The 16,432-nt window shown below is 39.7% G+C and overlaps 1 protein-coding gene across 1 annotated transcript in view; it reads right to left on the minus strand.

The window, feature by feature from the left end:
- Nucleotides 1–8,436: 8,436 nt before the first annotated feature.
- The window catches only part of MYLK4 (myosin light chain kinase family member 4), a 45,509-nt gene continuing 37,513 nt past the window's right edge, over nucleotides 8,437–16,432 (minus strand). The window contains exons 10-13 of the mRNA XM_018556918.1: nucleotides 13,436–13,564; nucleotides 10,657–10,809; nucleotides 9,204–9,294; nucleotides 8,437–8,484 (exon numbers count right to left, since the gene is read on the minus strand). Coding sequence (XP_018412420.1) covers nucleotides 8,437–8,484; nucleotides 9,204–9,294; nucleotides 10,657–10,809; nucleotides 13,436–13,564 — 421 coding nt within the window. The remainder of the gene's footprint in view (nucleotides 8,485–9,203; nucleotides 9,295–10,656; nucleotides 10,810–13,435; nucleotides 13,565–16,432) is intronic.

Here is a 16,432-nt window from a genome sequence, read left to right on the forward strand (position 1 = left end):
AGATCAAATTTGGAAGTTGTCAACATGTTTAAATTATACCATAGATTATACATTTTAATAAATACATATTTTCCATACATGTTTCTGAATGTAGAGCTATGCTTACCAAATGTTACTCCACATAGATACAAATCAATATGTAACTCCAGCCAAAATGTTGTTTTTTGGATTTATTCAGTTTTGGATAGCATGCAAAAGGGTCCAAACCGTCCCCAGACTTTTAGTACTGATTTCATGCCTATTGGAGATGTCCATCCTCACTTCCTGTCCTTGGCTCAGTTATTACAATAGCAAAGAGCTAAGATCAATATAGATAGTTGCCACCAGAACTTGAGCTGAAAGAAAATCTCCCAATGAAGTCACCTACTTCAGGTGACAGATGATAGGAATTTAAACTGAAAATGTAATGAGTTGGGGGATTGTATGTGGTTTTCTTAAAAGCATTAAAGAGTCTCTCTCTCTCTCTCTCTCTCTCTCTCTCTCTCTCTCTCTCTATCTCTCTCTCTCTCTCCTTCTCTCTCTCTCCTATGAGGAAGTTTCGGTTGTAACATGGTGCATATGGCCTGTAATTTTGTGTATTCATGGCTGCACATGCTGGTAAATGTACCTAACAACTCCTGGAGATACAGTATGTCTAGATTTTAGAAGGAGTATTGATGCATTATTTATACAAAGGACCTGGATGCATTAATATCTATGGCTCAGGACAACTGGACATTCGCTGGTATATGATAGAAACAGGTACCATTATTTGTATTATATATGCAGTGAGAGACATTCAGCATACATTCTCCTGAGAAGCATTTGTGGGGTCTGCAGTAATATATGTGTATGCTGCAAGTTATCCTGGGAGGCCCTGGAACTTTAGTATGACTTGTGCCATGCTGTCTTCACATTAAGTCTGTGATACACATTCACATGAGCTGCAGTCACTGTTTGGGTAGTGTGACATTTGCAGGTGCTAGATGTCAGAATGTAAGTGCTGGCAGTGGTGGTAACATTGGATTCACTGAGCACTGTGGGTTCTCTAAAGAGGGAGCACAGAAGAAGCTGTTTTCCTTTCAGACACACTGGGGTTAATTTACTAAAGGAGCTAAGAATTTTTACTTTCTTAAGGCAATCATTTACTTGAATATGTGAAAGAGGTGTTTTATTGCCCCTGTAGATCATTAGACACTAGATGGTGCTAAAAGAGCGTAGGAAATAATTACTAATTTCCTATGCTCCTCACCTCCATCTAGTGGCCATAATGCAATATTACAAGCAAAGCATTTAAAGTGATTCCAGAAATAAAATAAAGAACATTCATCTGTGCATATATTCACACTGAACTGACATTCACAGATAGTTGCAGAGCAAACGGCCCAGCAAAGTGTTTATAAATCAACCACTATGTCTATATAATATTACTAAAGCAGTGAATGTGGCATTCACCAAACATTCACTGCAGGCAAAGCTTCCTGGTGCTTTGATTTTAATTGATTATGAAGGATTCACCATTGGTGAATGTTTGGTGACTGTTACATTTATTGCTTTAAAATACATTCATAAAAATTAGGGATGCACCAATACCCAGGGCCGGATTAATATAAGGGCAGGTAGAACTGCTAACATAGGCTCAACCGTCAACCTGGATTGCCTGATGGCAACCTATGCCAGGGACTGGCCTCAATCAGACAGTGGCGGCCCTCTATTCAGGCCTTTTAGAGGGCCGCTTGCTCCTCACTAGGGCCCCAAGAGACCCCAGCGAGCGGCCTTCTAATTTGCCTGGATAGAGGGCCGCTGCTGCCTGATTGTGGCTGATCACTGTCCCGATCAGGCAGCGATGACCACCTACAGCCCACATTGACCAACAAGAGTCCACACTGACCACCCAGAGCCTGCACTGACCACCCAGAGCCCACACTGACCACCCGGAGCCTGCACTGACGATCAAGAGCCCCCACTGACCACCTGGAGCCCACACTGACCACCTAGAGCCCACACTGATCACCGAAAGACAGCACTGACCACCAAGAGCCCGCACTCACCACCTGAAGCCTGTACTGACCACCAAGAGCCTGCACTGACCACCTGAGAGCCAGACTAACCACCTGAGAGCTAGCACTGGCCACCTTACAGCCTGAACAGCCTCCTGAGAGCCCGCACAGCCCTCCTGAGACCCTAGAGTCATCAGGCTGTGAACTCAGAGCAACACAGAGTATGTAGCTTCTTAATATTCTGCATTGCTGTATACTGTATTGCTGGTATTTGCAGTCCTCAATAGTTGGTGGTATTCTGCATTGCTGTGTAATGTATTACTGGGATTTGCAGTCCTCTAGAGTTGGTGGTATTCTGCATTGCTGTGTAATTTATTGCTGGGATTTGTAGTCCTCGATAGTTAGTGGTATTCTGCATTGCTGTATAATGCATTACTGGGATTTGCAGTCCTCTATAGTTGGTGGTATTCTGCATTGCTGTATAATGTATTTCCGGGATTTGTAGTCTCTCTACAACTTGGAGTCAGTGGCAGATCTACCAGGCTCACAGCTGCAGCTGGGCCCTGGTGCTTCACCACTGACTACAAACTGTAGAGATACTACAAACCACAGCCCGGACAGGAGGAAGAGGGCCCTGGTGTCGGTTGACATTTTCATAAAAAGGCCCACCGAAATTCTCAGCACCAGGTCCATGATGCTCTTAATCTGGCCCTGTCGATACCGATACTAGTATCTGTATCGGTGCCGATACCGAGTATTTGGGCGTGTACTAATGGTCCTTAAGGGCCATAACTCGAGTAAAGCACCGAGCAAAATAAATACATAATTCAATTTAAAGTGAAAATCTGAAGCATCGCATTTCTTTAAATTACACCTTTTTATTCCAGAAAATATTTCACTAGGAAGATCTAAAGCCTAACAAAGCCAAAGCTTTTACATCTTAAATATTAGGTTGGTCCAGTCAAAGGTATCATCAGGCTCAGAGAAAACAAGCTTCTCCAGCACAATGACTACTAGGAATCTGCACTACATGTGACTTACTGCAAATGGCTATGATTCATCCTTTTTATTAGGCAGATCTCAAAATACTTGTATTATCGACAAAAGACCACCCACACATGGAAACACTGATAGATGTCCAGGCTGAGAGGGTGTAACAGCATGATATCTAATGTCAAACACATTTATAAAGCACAAATGTGTCGGTAGTGTGTTTCACAGGAGAGAGCCAAGACTGGGCATGTAGTACAAGTGTGAATGTTGTAAGATTTTAAAGAACTATATAACAACCATAAACCAATATATTTAAACTGGCACTATGAGCAAATTCCTGCTTTCCTTCTACAGGTAAGGACACTTCAGCATGGCAAATCCTAGTAAGTAGTTAGTGAGACTTGGGAACTCATGACATCAGTTTAACATAACACATGAAAAAAGAATTGAAGTTAGGTCAGCAATGCCAAGACCCGCGCCAGAGGTGAAATGGCACTCATCCAGCTAGTAAATGTCCCAGTCGTGTCACAAAAGGTCAAAGCACCAGATTTGCTCAGAGGTCTCACAGTAGAAGCCACATAGCAGTGTTTCTGTAAAACAAAATACAATACTTAATTTTTTTTAGTTCATTGGTTCATTCTGCTACTTTTCTTCAGTTCATTATTTTTATTACTTAAGGTTATGGCTCTCTGAAAACCTTATTATTAGCTGCCTTGAGGGTAGACTAGTAAAAATGGCCATTCCTCCAAAACACAAAAACGTATTTAATAACGTGACTCAGAGACCGATGATGTGCTGCGACCAACCTCAAATCAGCTTTTAGCAGCTTGTCAGATTTATTGAATGCTGAATGCTGGATGGTTACAGCGCATCACTGCTTCTTGGTTCAGTTACAAAAGTATTGATAATATTATGTAGATACATAACATAGATAGTAATAGTTAAATACATAAAAATAATTCAGTAGTTCTTTCAGGCAATGTCGACATACCTATTTCACACTACAAACTGTGCAAAGTCTCAAAACAGGTTTTATCTATAATGATTGCAACAGTAGGAGACAAATCCACATAAGAAACAGGTTCAGTTAAGAGTTCGAATGTTTCTAATGGTCTGAGAAAATATGCTAAGAGAAGTGGTTTTTATTCATCAGCATCATTTTATATCAATGTCCCTAAACCTATAATGCAAGGTACTATACAGGATACTAGTAACATGCATATATCTATGTTAGGCTGCATTCACATATAGCGTTTGCGGTTCCCACGCGGAAGACCATGCTGGACGAAAACGCTAATATTTTAAATCCGCACAGATGCCGCTCGTTTGCAGCTATTAAATAGCCGCGAATGTGTGGAATCCGCGGGATTATCGCGCTCGTACTATTTCGGGGGACATAAGCCCCGCAATTAGGGATGCACCGATATATCGGCCGCCGAAACATATCGGCCGAAAATGGCACATGTTTCGGTCGATACATCGGCGCATCCCTGGTTTCTTTTCTACCTGCTGCTCTGTGTTCCAGTGGGGAGAAAAGAAAGTGACAGCCGGCCAAGCGCTGCAGGAGGAGAGCGCTGTGAGCGGCCGGTGTCTCTCCTCCCACACCGCTCGGCCGCCTATCACAGTCCGGCAGAGCGGTGTGTGGGTGGAGACAGCCAGCGCTGTCACTGGAGGCTGAGCTCACCTCCCTGCTCCGCTCGATCAGCCTCCTGTGACAGCGTGTCAGAGAGGAGAGCGGGCACAAACACTCAGCGATCAGTGATCGCTGAGTGTTTGTAGATAATTGACGACATGGTATGGTTACTATATCCTCAATTATGAATGAATGGGAGTGATCTGCATCACCTCATGTTCATTCATAGTTGTAGGTATAGTAAACATACAATGTCCTCATGTTATCAATGAACAGGAACACTCATTCCTGTTCATTGATAACAGGGGATACAGAAAAAGAGATAGAGGACTTTGTGTCCTAAATCTGTTTTTCTATTTTAAAAGGGAAACATCAGGGGTCTGTTTAGACCCCCAATATTTCCCCGAAGCCCCTAAAAGCATGGATAAAAAAATTTAATAAAAAATTAATTAATAAATATAAAAAATGAAAAAGTTTATTTAAAAAAAATATATATTAAAAAGATTTAAAAAAATTTAAATAAAAAAACATTTTCGGTTTCGGTCTGACAATTTTTTTTATTTCAGTTTCGTTTCATTTTTAAAATTTCCATTTCGGTGCACCTCTACCCGCAATGGTCTGAACGATGTACATTAAAGGGCATTGTATTTTCTGTTTAGAGCGACTCCACGCGTATCTGTACAGCCGAATACGCACAGATAGCCACTCAGGTGTGAATGGAGCCTTAGGGGTAGATCTAAGCGCAGACATTCCCTTTCTATGTCCTGCAGATCAGTGACCATCGTGGTCTGTCACCTTCCTCTGTTTCAAATAATTGTAAGTTTTCATTTAACCTCTTAATGACAAGTGACGTCCATAGTACGTCACTGGCACCAGGCCCGTTTAAACAGAGCGCCGGGACTTTTTTAAAACTTGTAAAGCCAACTGTCGGCTTTACAGTAGAAGCGTTCTGGTGGCTCAGCTGCTGCCAGATCGCTAATACGGGCCGGTAAATGGAGGCCCCTCGCACCGCCACCGTGTTTCCTGGTCTCCGCTGCTCCTCCCACGGGCCCGGAACTGGCTTCTCAGGGGGGGGCAGCTTGGAAGGAGATCAGAGAACCTCTGTTCACCGACCTCCTCCACGTACTATGGGACCGGGAGTGATGCAGATTACATCACTTCCGGACCCAATAGCTTATCTAGAGTGTAAAGGTGACACTAGGGGTCTTTTGGATCTTAAAGAGGTCTTAAAGAGTACATGTCACCACCAATATGCTATCACATGGGGGACTTGTAAGTCCCCCTATGTGACAGCAATTAAAGTAAAGTTAAAAAAATAACAGTTTTTAAAATTTATATTAAATAAAATAAATGTAAAAATAACAATACAAAAAATTAAAGTCCCACACCCCCCGCGAGCACGTGCATCTCCATGTAAGCACACGTCTGGTGCGCCTACGTATGTAAATGACGATCGGGCTACACATGTTGGGTATCGCTGCGCATGCCGGAGTGAGAGCACTAATTATAGCGCCAATATTTACACATATCTCTAAACTGACGATCTGTAGGGGCTTTTAATGCATTGCCTATGGACTTTTTGGGGTACTGAATTTTGTCACAGTTTCACGGATGCACACCATTTTTAACCTGGGCATGTTGGGTATGTAATAAATACTCGTTGTAACGTCATCTTTTATATTTTACAAAACAAAATGGTATTTTATTGTGTTACGGGGCATTTAAGTGCATTTATCATTAAATGTTAGGATTTGATAAGGAGTTGCGCTAATATCGTGCAACATAAAAATTTGCAATTGCCACCATTTTATTCTATAGGGTCTCGGCTTTAAGAAAATATACAATGTTTGGGGGGTTTAAGTAATTTTCAGGCCTAAAATGGGGATTATAACATGTACACACAAAAAAAAAATGAAAAAAGGGCCTCAGTCATGAAGGGGTTAAAGTACTGTGTTTACATTTGTGTATTTCCTATTTAGTCAAATTATATATATTATTGTTTAACTAAATACTGTATATGTTAGTACTTCCTCTTGTCAGGCAGGCATTGTATAGATCAGGGCTCAAAATTTCCACTCGCCCGCTCGCATTTGGCGAGTGGAAATAAAGAGAGGGCGAGTGGAGATTCAGTCAGGCACGCGGTCACGGATCGCGTACTTGACTATGAGAGCAGCCGCTCCTTGCTGTCCTGGCTCCGTTACTTTCGATCGATCACCGGAGCTCTGACAGTTCTGAGCCCCGTTCGCAAGAGTCACCATGCTGATACAGAGGACTGAGTATTCATCAAACTTAGCACTACAATATAACAAGTTAGTAATAACAGGTTTTACCTATATGTTAACTTTCCTAATAACATGGTATATGGCTATCACGTACATTGCTTTACTCTTGGTATTCTGTTGCTAATGTATATACTGGCCAGACAAGCGATCACCTCAAACTAAGAATGCAATTTTTTTTTATGATTGTGCAAAAGGTTGGCTAGAATGGGAACTGGACCAGAATAGGTGGACGTCATGGCCACTGTGGCAAACTTTGTATGGCTCAGTCTACTGGCTCGATAGTGGTATTCAGGGGCAACTATGTATTACCTACTTCGCCATTGTACGGGGTGATATAGAAAGGAAAAAAACTTTTGACAGTGATTTTGCTATTCAGACAAGCAAGGAGCTTCAATTGCTCAAAGTTCCAAGGGCCCTGCTGGAAGGGCTTACTTGTTACACCATATTATCCAATGCAACAGCATCTTTTAGCCCCTGTCTAGACACGGAAATGCTAATCCAGACTGTCTACAGCTGGCCAAATTACCGCTATCTTGCAGGTACCTAGAATTACATCCCCTGCTCATGCTGGATCATTACCTTTCCTGGTAAACAAAATAACCAGGACAACCAGTGGGGCTGGCTGGCTTAAATTAATTTTTATGTAGGAGCAGCAATTACTGTTGGTGGGATCACATGTCACCTTTTGGCTCGGCCTGGGGAACGTCTGAAGCCCCACATAGAGCACACGCTGTTCTTCAGTGCTAAGAATTTACTTGTGACAGTTTAAAAAATGGATAGAGTAAGCCTCCTCAGGTCAAATGTTACAGCCTTAGAACCTGTTAGAGCTTGTTAGTGTTACATAATATCCATCAGCTGAGAGGCAAAAAAAAAGTAAGGTGACTGGGTACAAAAAATTGTGAAAGCTATTTGTGTTTGACCAGTAGTTTTCCCATATATGACAGCAATAAATATATTCCTTTATCCTTTAACAAAACAAAGACATGAGATCTTCTATATCTTCTATGTTGCACTGTTAAAATAAAAATGTAAGGTGACCAAGCTGGTTCCTCAGAATGTTTTTTTTGTTTATTGATACCTCACATCTGATCTGTTGTGATGCTTTTGCTCAAAAGAGTGGAGATGTTGTTTTGGTCAAACCCATTTTATGTTGTAAAGACACATTTTCTGGTCTAGCCTCAATACAGCACCTTTTACTATATATTAAAAACAGTACAAAAAAGGGGCCCAGACATTTATGACAAAGGGGTAGGATTATAGACACTGGAAGAAAAAAAAGAAGGTGTCTGTTGTCTACAACAACCAATCAGCAGTGTTCTTTCATATTATATTTCTACATTGGGAAAATTGCAATTGAAATCTGATTAGTAACAAAAGGCAACACATTTATGAACCTTTCCTTTAATTTCTGTAAATCAGCACCATTTGTATTAGCATACAGACAATTAACCCTCACAAGAGACCTTTGTTAAACATGTTCTATATGACACAGAGAGACTGTGCAATGTACGCAATTTCAACAAACCTGCTTATTACAGCCTGGGATATGTCACTGTTCTACAGGTGTCTCAGACACAGAGCAGCTTTTCACATTTCTCTAAAATGGAAAGAAAGAATGAATAGTAACTTTTATTGCCTACTCGTGAGTAACATATATAAAGGAAATAAAGCTATTAAACACACTGGTAAGAAATTAAGACTGTTGGCACTTCAAATGAAAGCTATGTATTATAGGTCTACAATTACTTTGTGTTTCACTATAACAATATTATGGCATTAACTTTGAGATTAAAACATGCTAAGGAATTTGAAGCCAGTTCTGTATTTTCTGTAGGGTTTGGCACGGTGGCACACAATCATTTAAGTATTAAGTTAAACTGATTCTTGCAACATGTTACCTACTAATTAATGTTATTTGCAACTAAAAATAAATCTCAACGATAAAAATGTATAAATTGGAAACTTAAGACTTAAGATTTACTAAAGTAGAGACTGTTCACTGAGCAAAGAGAATGTTTACTGAGCTTGGCAAATAAGGTGAATTGGTGTTCAGTTTGAATACCCAATGTGAAAGGAAAAAAAAGAAAAGAAAAAAGATTTTTACTTGCACATGATTGGATGGGATTTGGAGTGAAGATAACATCACAAAATCTATTAGGCTAAGTGAACATTCAGTTTGCAAAGTTAATATTTACTTAGCTAAGTGAACAGTCTCTACCTGTTCAGTAAATTGACCTTATTGAATGGGTAACATTTCTAAAATCTAAAAAACGTTTTATGTATTCATGCTTGTGTTAAATAATATTCAGAACTTACCAACATGGTTGAATTCTGACTAATGTTATAGTGCAATTTGGAATCTGATAACCATGGATGCTTCAATGTTTCTGTAGCACTCATTCTCCAACTAGAATATAAACAATAATTTGTGAAATATGAGAAAAGGACATAACCAAATACTATCTATCTATCTATCTATCTATCTATCTATCTATCTATCTATCTATCTATCTACCTATCCTTACATATTTCTCTCTTCTTGACTTCCTATGAATTTAGTCAGCAAACTGTGATTGGCTACTTTATTCAACTCAATAGAAATACAATGATCTACCATATAATGAAAAGTATTGAAAATGAGCTGCAGCTTCTGGCCACAGAAAGAAGCTCATCATTATAAATAAATAATACAGCAACATTAATTGGTACCCTTGGAGCTGCAGAAAGCAATTAGAAGCTGTGCTCTAGTCAAATGAGTTTGTGAGGCCATACCGGTGTTGTGATTTGCTTCTTTAAAGCTGACCCTTCCCCATCCAAAATACACAGTGACATGCTGAATTGAAAACACATTGAACTCATGTTATAAATGTTAAATAAATATAACTTCTCCCTAATTTACTTCCTGTTTTTTTGAGGCACTGGTGATGTAGCTAGTGCCTTCCAGATGCCCCCTGGAAAGGAAGTGTCACCAGTCTCTTCCTGGGAGTTCTCATGATCAAACTTCAAGATATATTCACAAAATCAGGTAAGCTCTCTGGAAAAAAGCCTTTAGTGCTGATGTCAACCATCACACAGAGAATGCGAAAGAAGAAGCTGGCCATCGATAATGTCTACCTTTAAAATGGCGGTGTGGGTTTCCTTGCAGGGATGGAAGGAAGCATTGGGATGTGGAGAGATTAAAAGAAATGAGCAAGTAAAAATAATTATATGTATGTGTTTTCCAATACTAATTTCATTTATGGTGGTGGTTTACCATAAAGTGGAGGATGTGGGAAGGACCATTTTAAGTGTTTGTTTTTGTTTTGGATAGAGTTGGTAAGGGTTAGATCTTTTGTTAAATTTTAACTTCTGGGAATCCATTGGGAAGAATTCCCTATGCTTCCTGTCCAAAGGTTTCTTAAGGAGAATCTCCAAAAGAAGTCATAAAAACTTGCGTGCTAATCATTTATCTTTGTATGAAAAATCACACAGAAAGTAATGGGAAATCTCCCTAATGGGGACACTGAAAAGATACCAGAGGTTGTAACTCTTTCCCACTCTATCCAAAGCTTTGACAACTGCATGCTACTTGTTGGCTTAGGAACCCTCCATCAAAAGCTGCCAGTGCCCATTATAGCTCAATGAAACTGCAGAAACATGTATGCCTTACAAAACTAGTTCACATCAAAATCAAAATACTGATAGCTCAGAAATCTTAGAATGTAGTTCATATATACACTTTTACATATTTATACTTGTATTAAACAATTTGGATGATTATATGGCTTACCATTTTTCCTTTATGATTAACTTTGTGATGAAATCTTTTGCAATATCTGAAATATTTTGAAATTCTTCTCCTTCAAAATCAAATTCAGCAGTCAAGATGTTGTTCATAGTTTCATTGTCATCTTCCCCTAAAAATGGTGAAAGACCACTCAACCTATGTGTAAAAACAAAAATATTTTAGATAACTAATGGTTATAAACAATAAAACATACTAAACAATGTACAACAATTGTACTGTCAACTTATACAGTCTAAACAAAATGCCATTGAACTGCTGTTTAAGGAACTAGGTACAATTGTTACAAAAAGTCAAATGATGGCTCTGTTCAGCTTTACACATAGGGGTCTATTCACAAAGCTGCCGAAGGATCTGGCCGTAGCTTCGGCCGATCCTTCGGCTAGCTTCGGCACCAGGACCCCTTCGGTTCAGGAGAACCGAGGGAATAATCTGTCATACATACACTACTGAACAGATCCCTATAGTTTCCTTTGAGTGCCATAGTCTAACTCTGAAAATAACTTGCCACACATAGTGAGATGTTGTATCACAATTAAACTACCAGATCAAGTAATTTACCAACAGCTATGTATTATAAGGGCCTAACTAAACATGACATTTAGACCTCATTCACACTGGGCTTATGCTGCATTCGGGGATTTCTGTGAAATCATCTATCTTGAACCACATGTAATTGCACATGGTAGATAGATGGTAGATGATTGTCCCTGGATGAAGGATACCGTCGTTGGTGGCGTATAAGGCGACTGGGCGTATAAGACGACCCCCTAATTTTCCAGTTAAAACATAGGTTTTGGGCTATACTCGTCGTATAAGACGAGTTAAGCCCAAAATAATGTTTAAATACACCCACTAATCTGTCAGCCCGCTGGATGTGCGGTAATTCTGTATGTACGACTACATACAGTATACCGCGCTGACCCAATGACGGCGAGCGATGTATTCTATTAATGAATACAAAGCCTGCTCGGATTGGCAGAGGTTGTGTACATCGCTAGCCGTGATTGGCTCAGTGCGGTATACTGTATGTAGCGGAAGCTACCGTACATAAAGTATTCCAGCAGACTGACAGATTAGCATGTATACCCGGCGTATAAGATGACCCCCGATTTTCGGGGGATGTTTTTAAGTATAAAATGTCGTCTCATACGCCGGCAAATACGGTAGATGTTTTAGGGACAATCATCTATCCCAAAGCACATGTAATCGTACCATGTATGATTACATGCAGACTGCCACTGACAGATATGGCCACTGTCACCCCATCTTTAACTTGAATGTGTACATCCGTTGCATCTGAATGGGCACTCCTGGGATTCCTGCAGCAAGTATCCATAGGTTTTGCCGCAGGAATCCCAGATTGCCCAAAAATGCCTACTATGAGTGCAGCCGTACATTTATATCCTGCAAGGTAGACCATCGCACTACATAGTTCTTGGTAAATTCTAAATCAACAGTTCAAATCTGAAACAAAATTCAAATGTTTGTACCCAGCATCAGTGTAAGCGTAGCTATTTACGTTAAGAAGGAGTTTCTCAAAAAGAGAAACTGAGGTACGTGCAACTTTTTTTCCATCTAAGGTAGTCAGTTTAGCAGTTTAAAGTATCAGACCAGAAAAAAAACATGAGATGATTAAAACCCAATCTGGGTGATAATGGTTTAACAAATACAAAATTCCAGCACCCAGTTTGAATCCATTCCTGTTCAAATCCAATCCAGGCCTTAGCCACGGCTCACAGCTGTAACCAATAAATGGCGTCTATGGATAAAAATAAAAAAATACTGGCATTTTGGAGTATGTTTATATCGCACTAACAAACCAGTGCTGCAGTGCAACTTCCCCTGTGGTTGAACCGGCTACTGCTGGTCCACATGAGCTGATCTTTCTACCTAAAAATGGTTTAACCAGGAAGCTTATTTCTAGGGGCACTTTTGATTTCTGTAGACTCCCAGAAATATCAAATCCTTGCAGCAGTGGGGGATCAGCAAAATGGCTGATATGGCTGAGTTTGAAGATATGGGCCACTGAAAAAGTGATAATATAGCACTTTCTTTAACAGATGGGCTTTATTTTAGTATCAACCCTCTAGTGATAGGATCACATTAAGAACCCTTGTTCCATGTATAATTTGCAATGATACATGTACATAGGCGCAACCATATTTGCTTGTTATATGAAGAATCTGCTTCCTTCTTTGCAGTGCTAATAAGGGTTGTGGAAGTAGAAAAATAAAGGATTTACTAACGGAATAAAAAGATGAAATAAAGCTACAATAATTGCTGACTCAGAGTAACCAAACCGGCTGTGTTAATGCTAGTGACAGAGTGCATTGTATGTGCCATTTTTATTTTGCCTACAGTTCAACTTTAACCAAAAAAAATTCAATATAATATGTCCATCACCATGATTACATTGCACTGTATGCTATATCAAAATGAACAGACTGAATCTGTGAGGAATTCATCCCACAGGGTACATAGAGGGTCAGATTAAATGTGATTGTACTCAGTCTCTTTAATGAATGATAATGAATTTGACCTCTTTGTCTCTCTACCCTGCTGTATAAAAAGATAAAAATATTTATTTTTCATTTGCCCTTGCTGTTTCAGCAATAGCACTCGTGTTTTCCCTTTCAAATTTCAGCACAAAAGCTAGTTCAGCAAAAGAGCCTGCATAGACAGGAAACCAAGAATAAATCTAAAAAAGAAATTGATAAAGAATATTTCACACAAAACAGACGTATGCTTTTGGCCAACTCACAGCATGTAGGCAATGACTCCCACACTCCACATGTCTGTGGGAAACGAGACAAAATCATAGTTCACAACTTCAGGGGCAAGGAACTCTGGAGTACCAAAGTGCACTTTCAATTTTTCCCTTGGCTTGTACCTAGAACATGAATAAAAATAAAGATAAAGTATCATTTCAAAGAGACGACAAAGCATAAAAGCTCCCCACAGACTGAATTCTGGCAGAGTTGTACTGACATGCTGCACCATTCCTTTCAGTATACTCCACAGGAAGAATGAAGTCTGACAGAGAACATAACCAGCCATTATACATACAATGAGTAATAACCAGAATGGAAGAAACTGGCATGTAACCTTACAAAAAAGTGCATAGGAGGTTTCTCCACATAAATCAAATCCAAGGAGTTTCTGTAAATAATATGACAGTCTGTATGTTTTATCGTGAATGTTTTTACCGCTTATACAGTAAGAAACCAACAAATAGTTTTAGTTTCTAGGGGTCTTAAAGCTATTCTTCAATCCCTTCGCTACTTGCCTTTTCAACCCCATTCTTATGAGGATTTTACTGGACACTGCACATAAGCAGGTAGAAACAGACCTTCTAGTACGAGGAGAAAACACTGCCCTGCACATCAAAAGGAATATATATATATATATACATATGATATATATATATATATACCTATATATATTTATACATATATACAGGTGAAACTCGAATAATTAGAATATCGTGCAAAGTTCATTTATTTCACTAATGCAACTTAAAAGGTGAAACTAATATATGAGATAGACTCATTACATGCAAAGCAAGATAATTCAAGCCGTGATTTGTCATAATTGTGATGATTATGGCTTACAGCTCATGGAAACCCCAAGAACCCCAAATCCACAACCTCAAAAAAGTAGATTATTACATGCAATCAATAAAACAAGGATTGTACATAGAACAATATCGGACCTCTGAAAAGTACAAGCATGCATATGTACTCAGTACTTGGTTTGGGCCCCTTTTGCAGCACTTACTGCAATTACTTTTGCATGGTATTCTAATTATTCGAGTTTCACCTGTATAGAGAGATATATAGAGAGATATATATCTCTCTATATATATCTCTCTCTCTCTATATATATATGTGCTACTTCTGAAATCCCTATCTATGAATGTGAATATAATGAAAGCTGAAAAAGTTTATCACTTACTGCTCAAAAATATACGTTTTCTGCTTTCTTATTAATCTTTGGATGGAAGATTCTCTGTTTTCTTTGGTGTTCTATCCACAGACTGTGAAATATTATGAGGGAAACATTTAATTGTATTGTGCTGGATTAATGCCAGATTACCTTTTGACACCACAAAGAACAACCACCAAGTCCATTGTTTCTATTGACTATGGTTTACTGGGAGTTTTGTGACAACCCATACCTTGGCTGACTGTATACGCTTGTCTGTTTCTGTTAATTAAATACTACATTTCTCCGTTAGTTCTTGCATTAATAAAAGTCACCTATAAACAGGGCCGGCCTTAGGGGTGTGCGAGCCGTGCGGCCGCACAGGGCGCCATGGCAACAAGGGCGCCATGCGGCCGTCACAGCTCGTCCTGTGGGCGGCATAGTAAATATTTGAATGGGAAGCCTTTGTACTGAGCGCTTTCCATTCATTGAGTGCTGTAGAAAAAGAAATTGAGGATTTGGTGTCCTCAATTTCTTTTCTAAACATTTCCTGCATTACTACTCTGATGTGCTTTTTTAACCATAATTCGTTGTCTAGAACTATGAAAGCTGCAAGTACAACAGAGAAAGGTGAAGTATTTGTCTGGCACTGAATTCACATCAGGAAGCATCTGCATAGTAGTATGTGTGTAGTTTATTCCAACGGATAGGGAGCTAACGAAAGGATCGCTGTTACTATGAGTGTAGAAAGCTTTTAGTGTGGCATTTTTATTAAAACAATCAATTATGTCATAGCCCTGTACCTATGAGGACATCATCAACGGGTGCTGTATACCAGAGTTGAAGGGAGAGTAGAAATATATACTTTGTGGTCACAAATAATAACCTAATAGTTTCCTGTTGAAGCCAAAACATTTGTTTTATTTTAGAAAGAGTAGAGAGGGATTAGAACACCTTTTAGGGAGATTCCCCCTCTCCATTTTACCTGTTGACTGTCAACACTGAGGGGTCTATTCACAAAGCTGCCGAGGTCAGCCGAGTGAATGACCGATCAGAAGTGAAGTGAGCCGAACACTGTTCGGCTATTCACTTCAGGCTGGTATGGCTGATTTCAGCCGTATATCGGCTGAAATCAGCCGTACATCGGCTTGCTTCGTGTGGATTCGGATCAGCCGAACATGCTCAGCATGTTCGGCTGACCCGAAGTGCAGAAGGAGTTCGACTAGGGAGCTGTACGGGCTATTGTGAATAGCCCGTACAGCACCCCCTCGGTTCTCCTGAACCGAAGGGGTCCTGGGGCCGAAGCTAGCCGAAGGATCGGCCGAAGCTACGGCCAGATCCTTCGGCAGCTTTGTGAATAGACCCCTGAGAGTAAAAGAAAATCCCAAATTTTGGGTTGTTATCAGAACAGGAATAGATAGGAAATCTTCCAATGGGGACAGTAGTTCTGCTGACTCTGCTGGCCATCAGCAATTTCCCTTTCTTTAGAGGGATTTCTTCTCACTTCCTGTTGTGGCTATCAGACAGGAAGTGAAGGGAAATCTCCCCAATAGGACACAGATGGCAAAAAAGCTGTCAAGGATTATATACCTCCCTTATTTAAAAAAGTTTTGGCTTCAGTTCTTCTTTAATAGTTTTTTAGAAAAATATTATAATAAAATGCAACTATCTTGGCTCTTTTTTAGAAAGACATCATGTGCACATGTTAAGTTTTGTAACTAGTGATGCACCGATACTGGTTTTTCGGTATCGAGCACGAGTACCGATATTTTTTTCGGTACTCACCAATACTGAATACCGATAATTATTTATTATATTATAATTTCTTATAATT

Source organism: Nanorana parkeri, unplaced genomic scaffold (genome assembly GCF_000935625.1).
Source record: "Nanorana parkeri isolate BGI_ZX_2015 unplaced genomic scaffold, ASM93562v1 scaffold258, whole genome shotgun sequence".
Lineage (NCBI taxonomy): Eukaryota > Metazoa > Chordata > Amphibia > Anura > Dicroglossidae > Nanorana > Nanorana parkeri.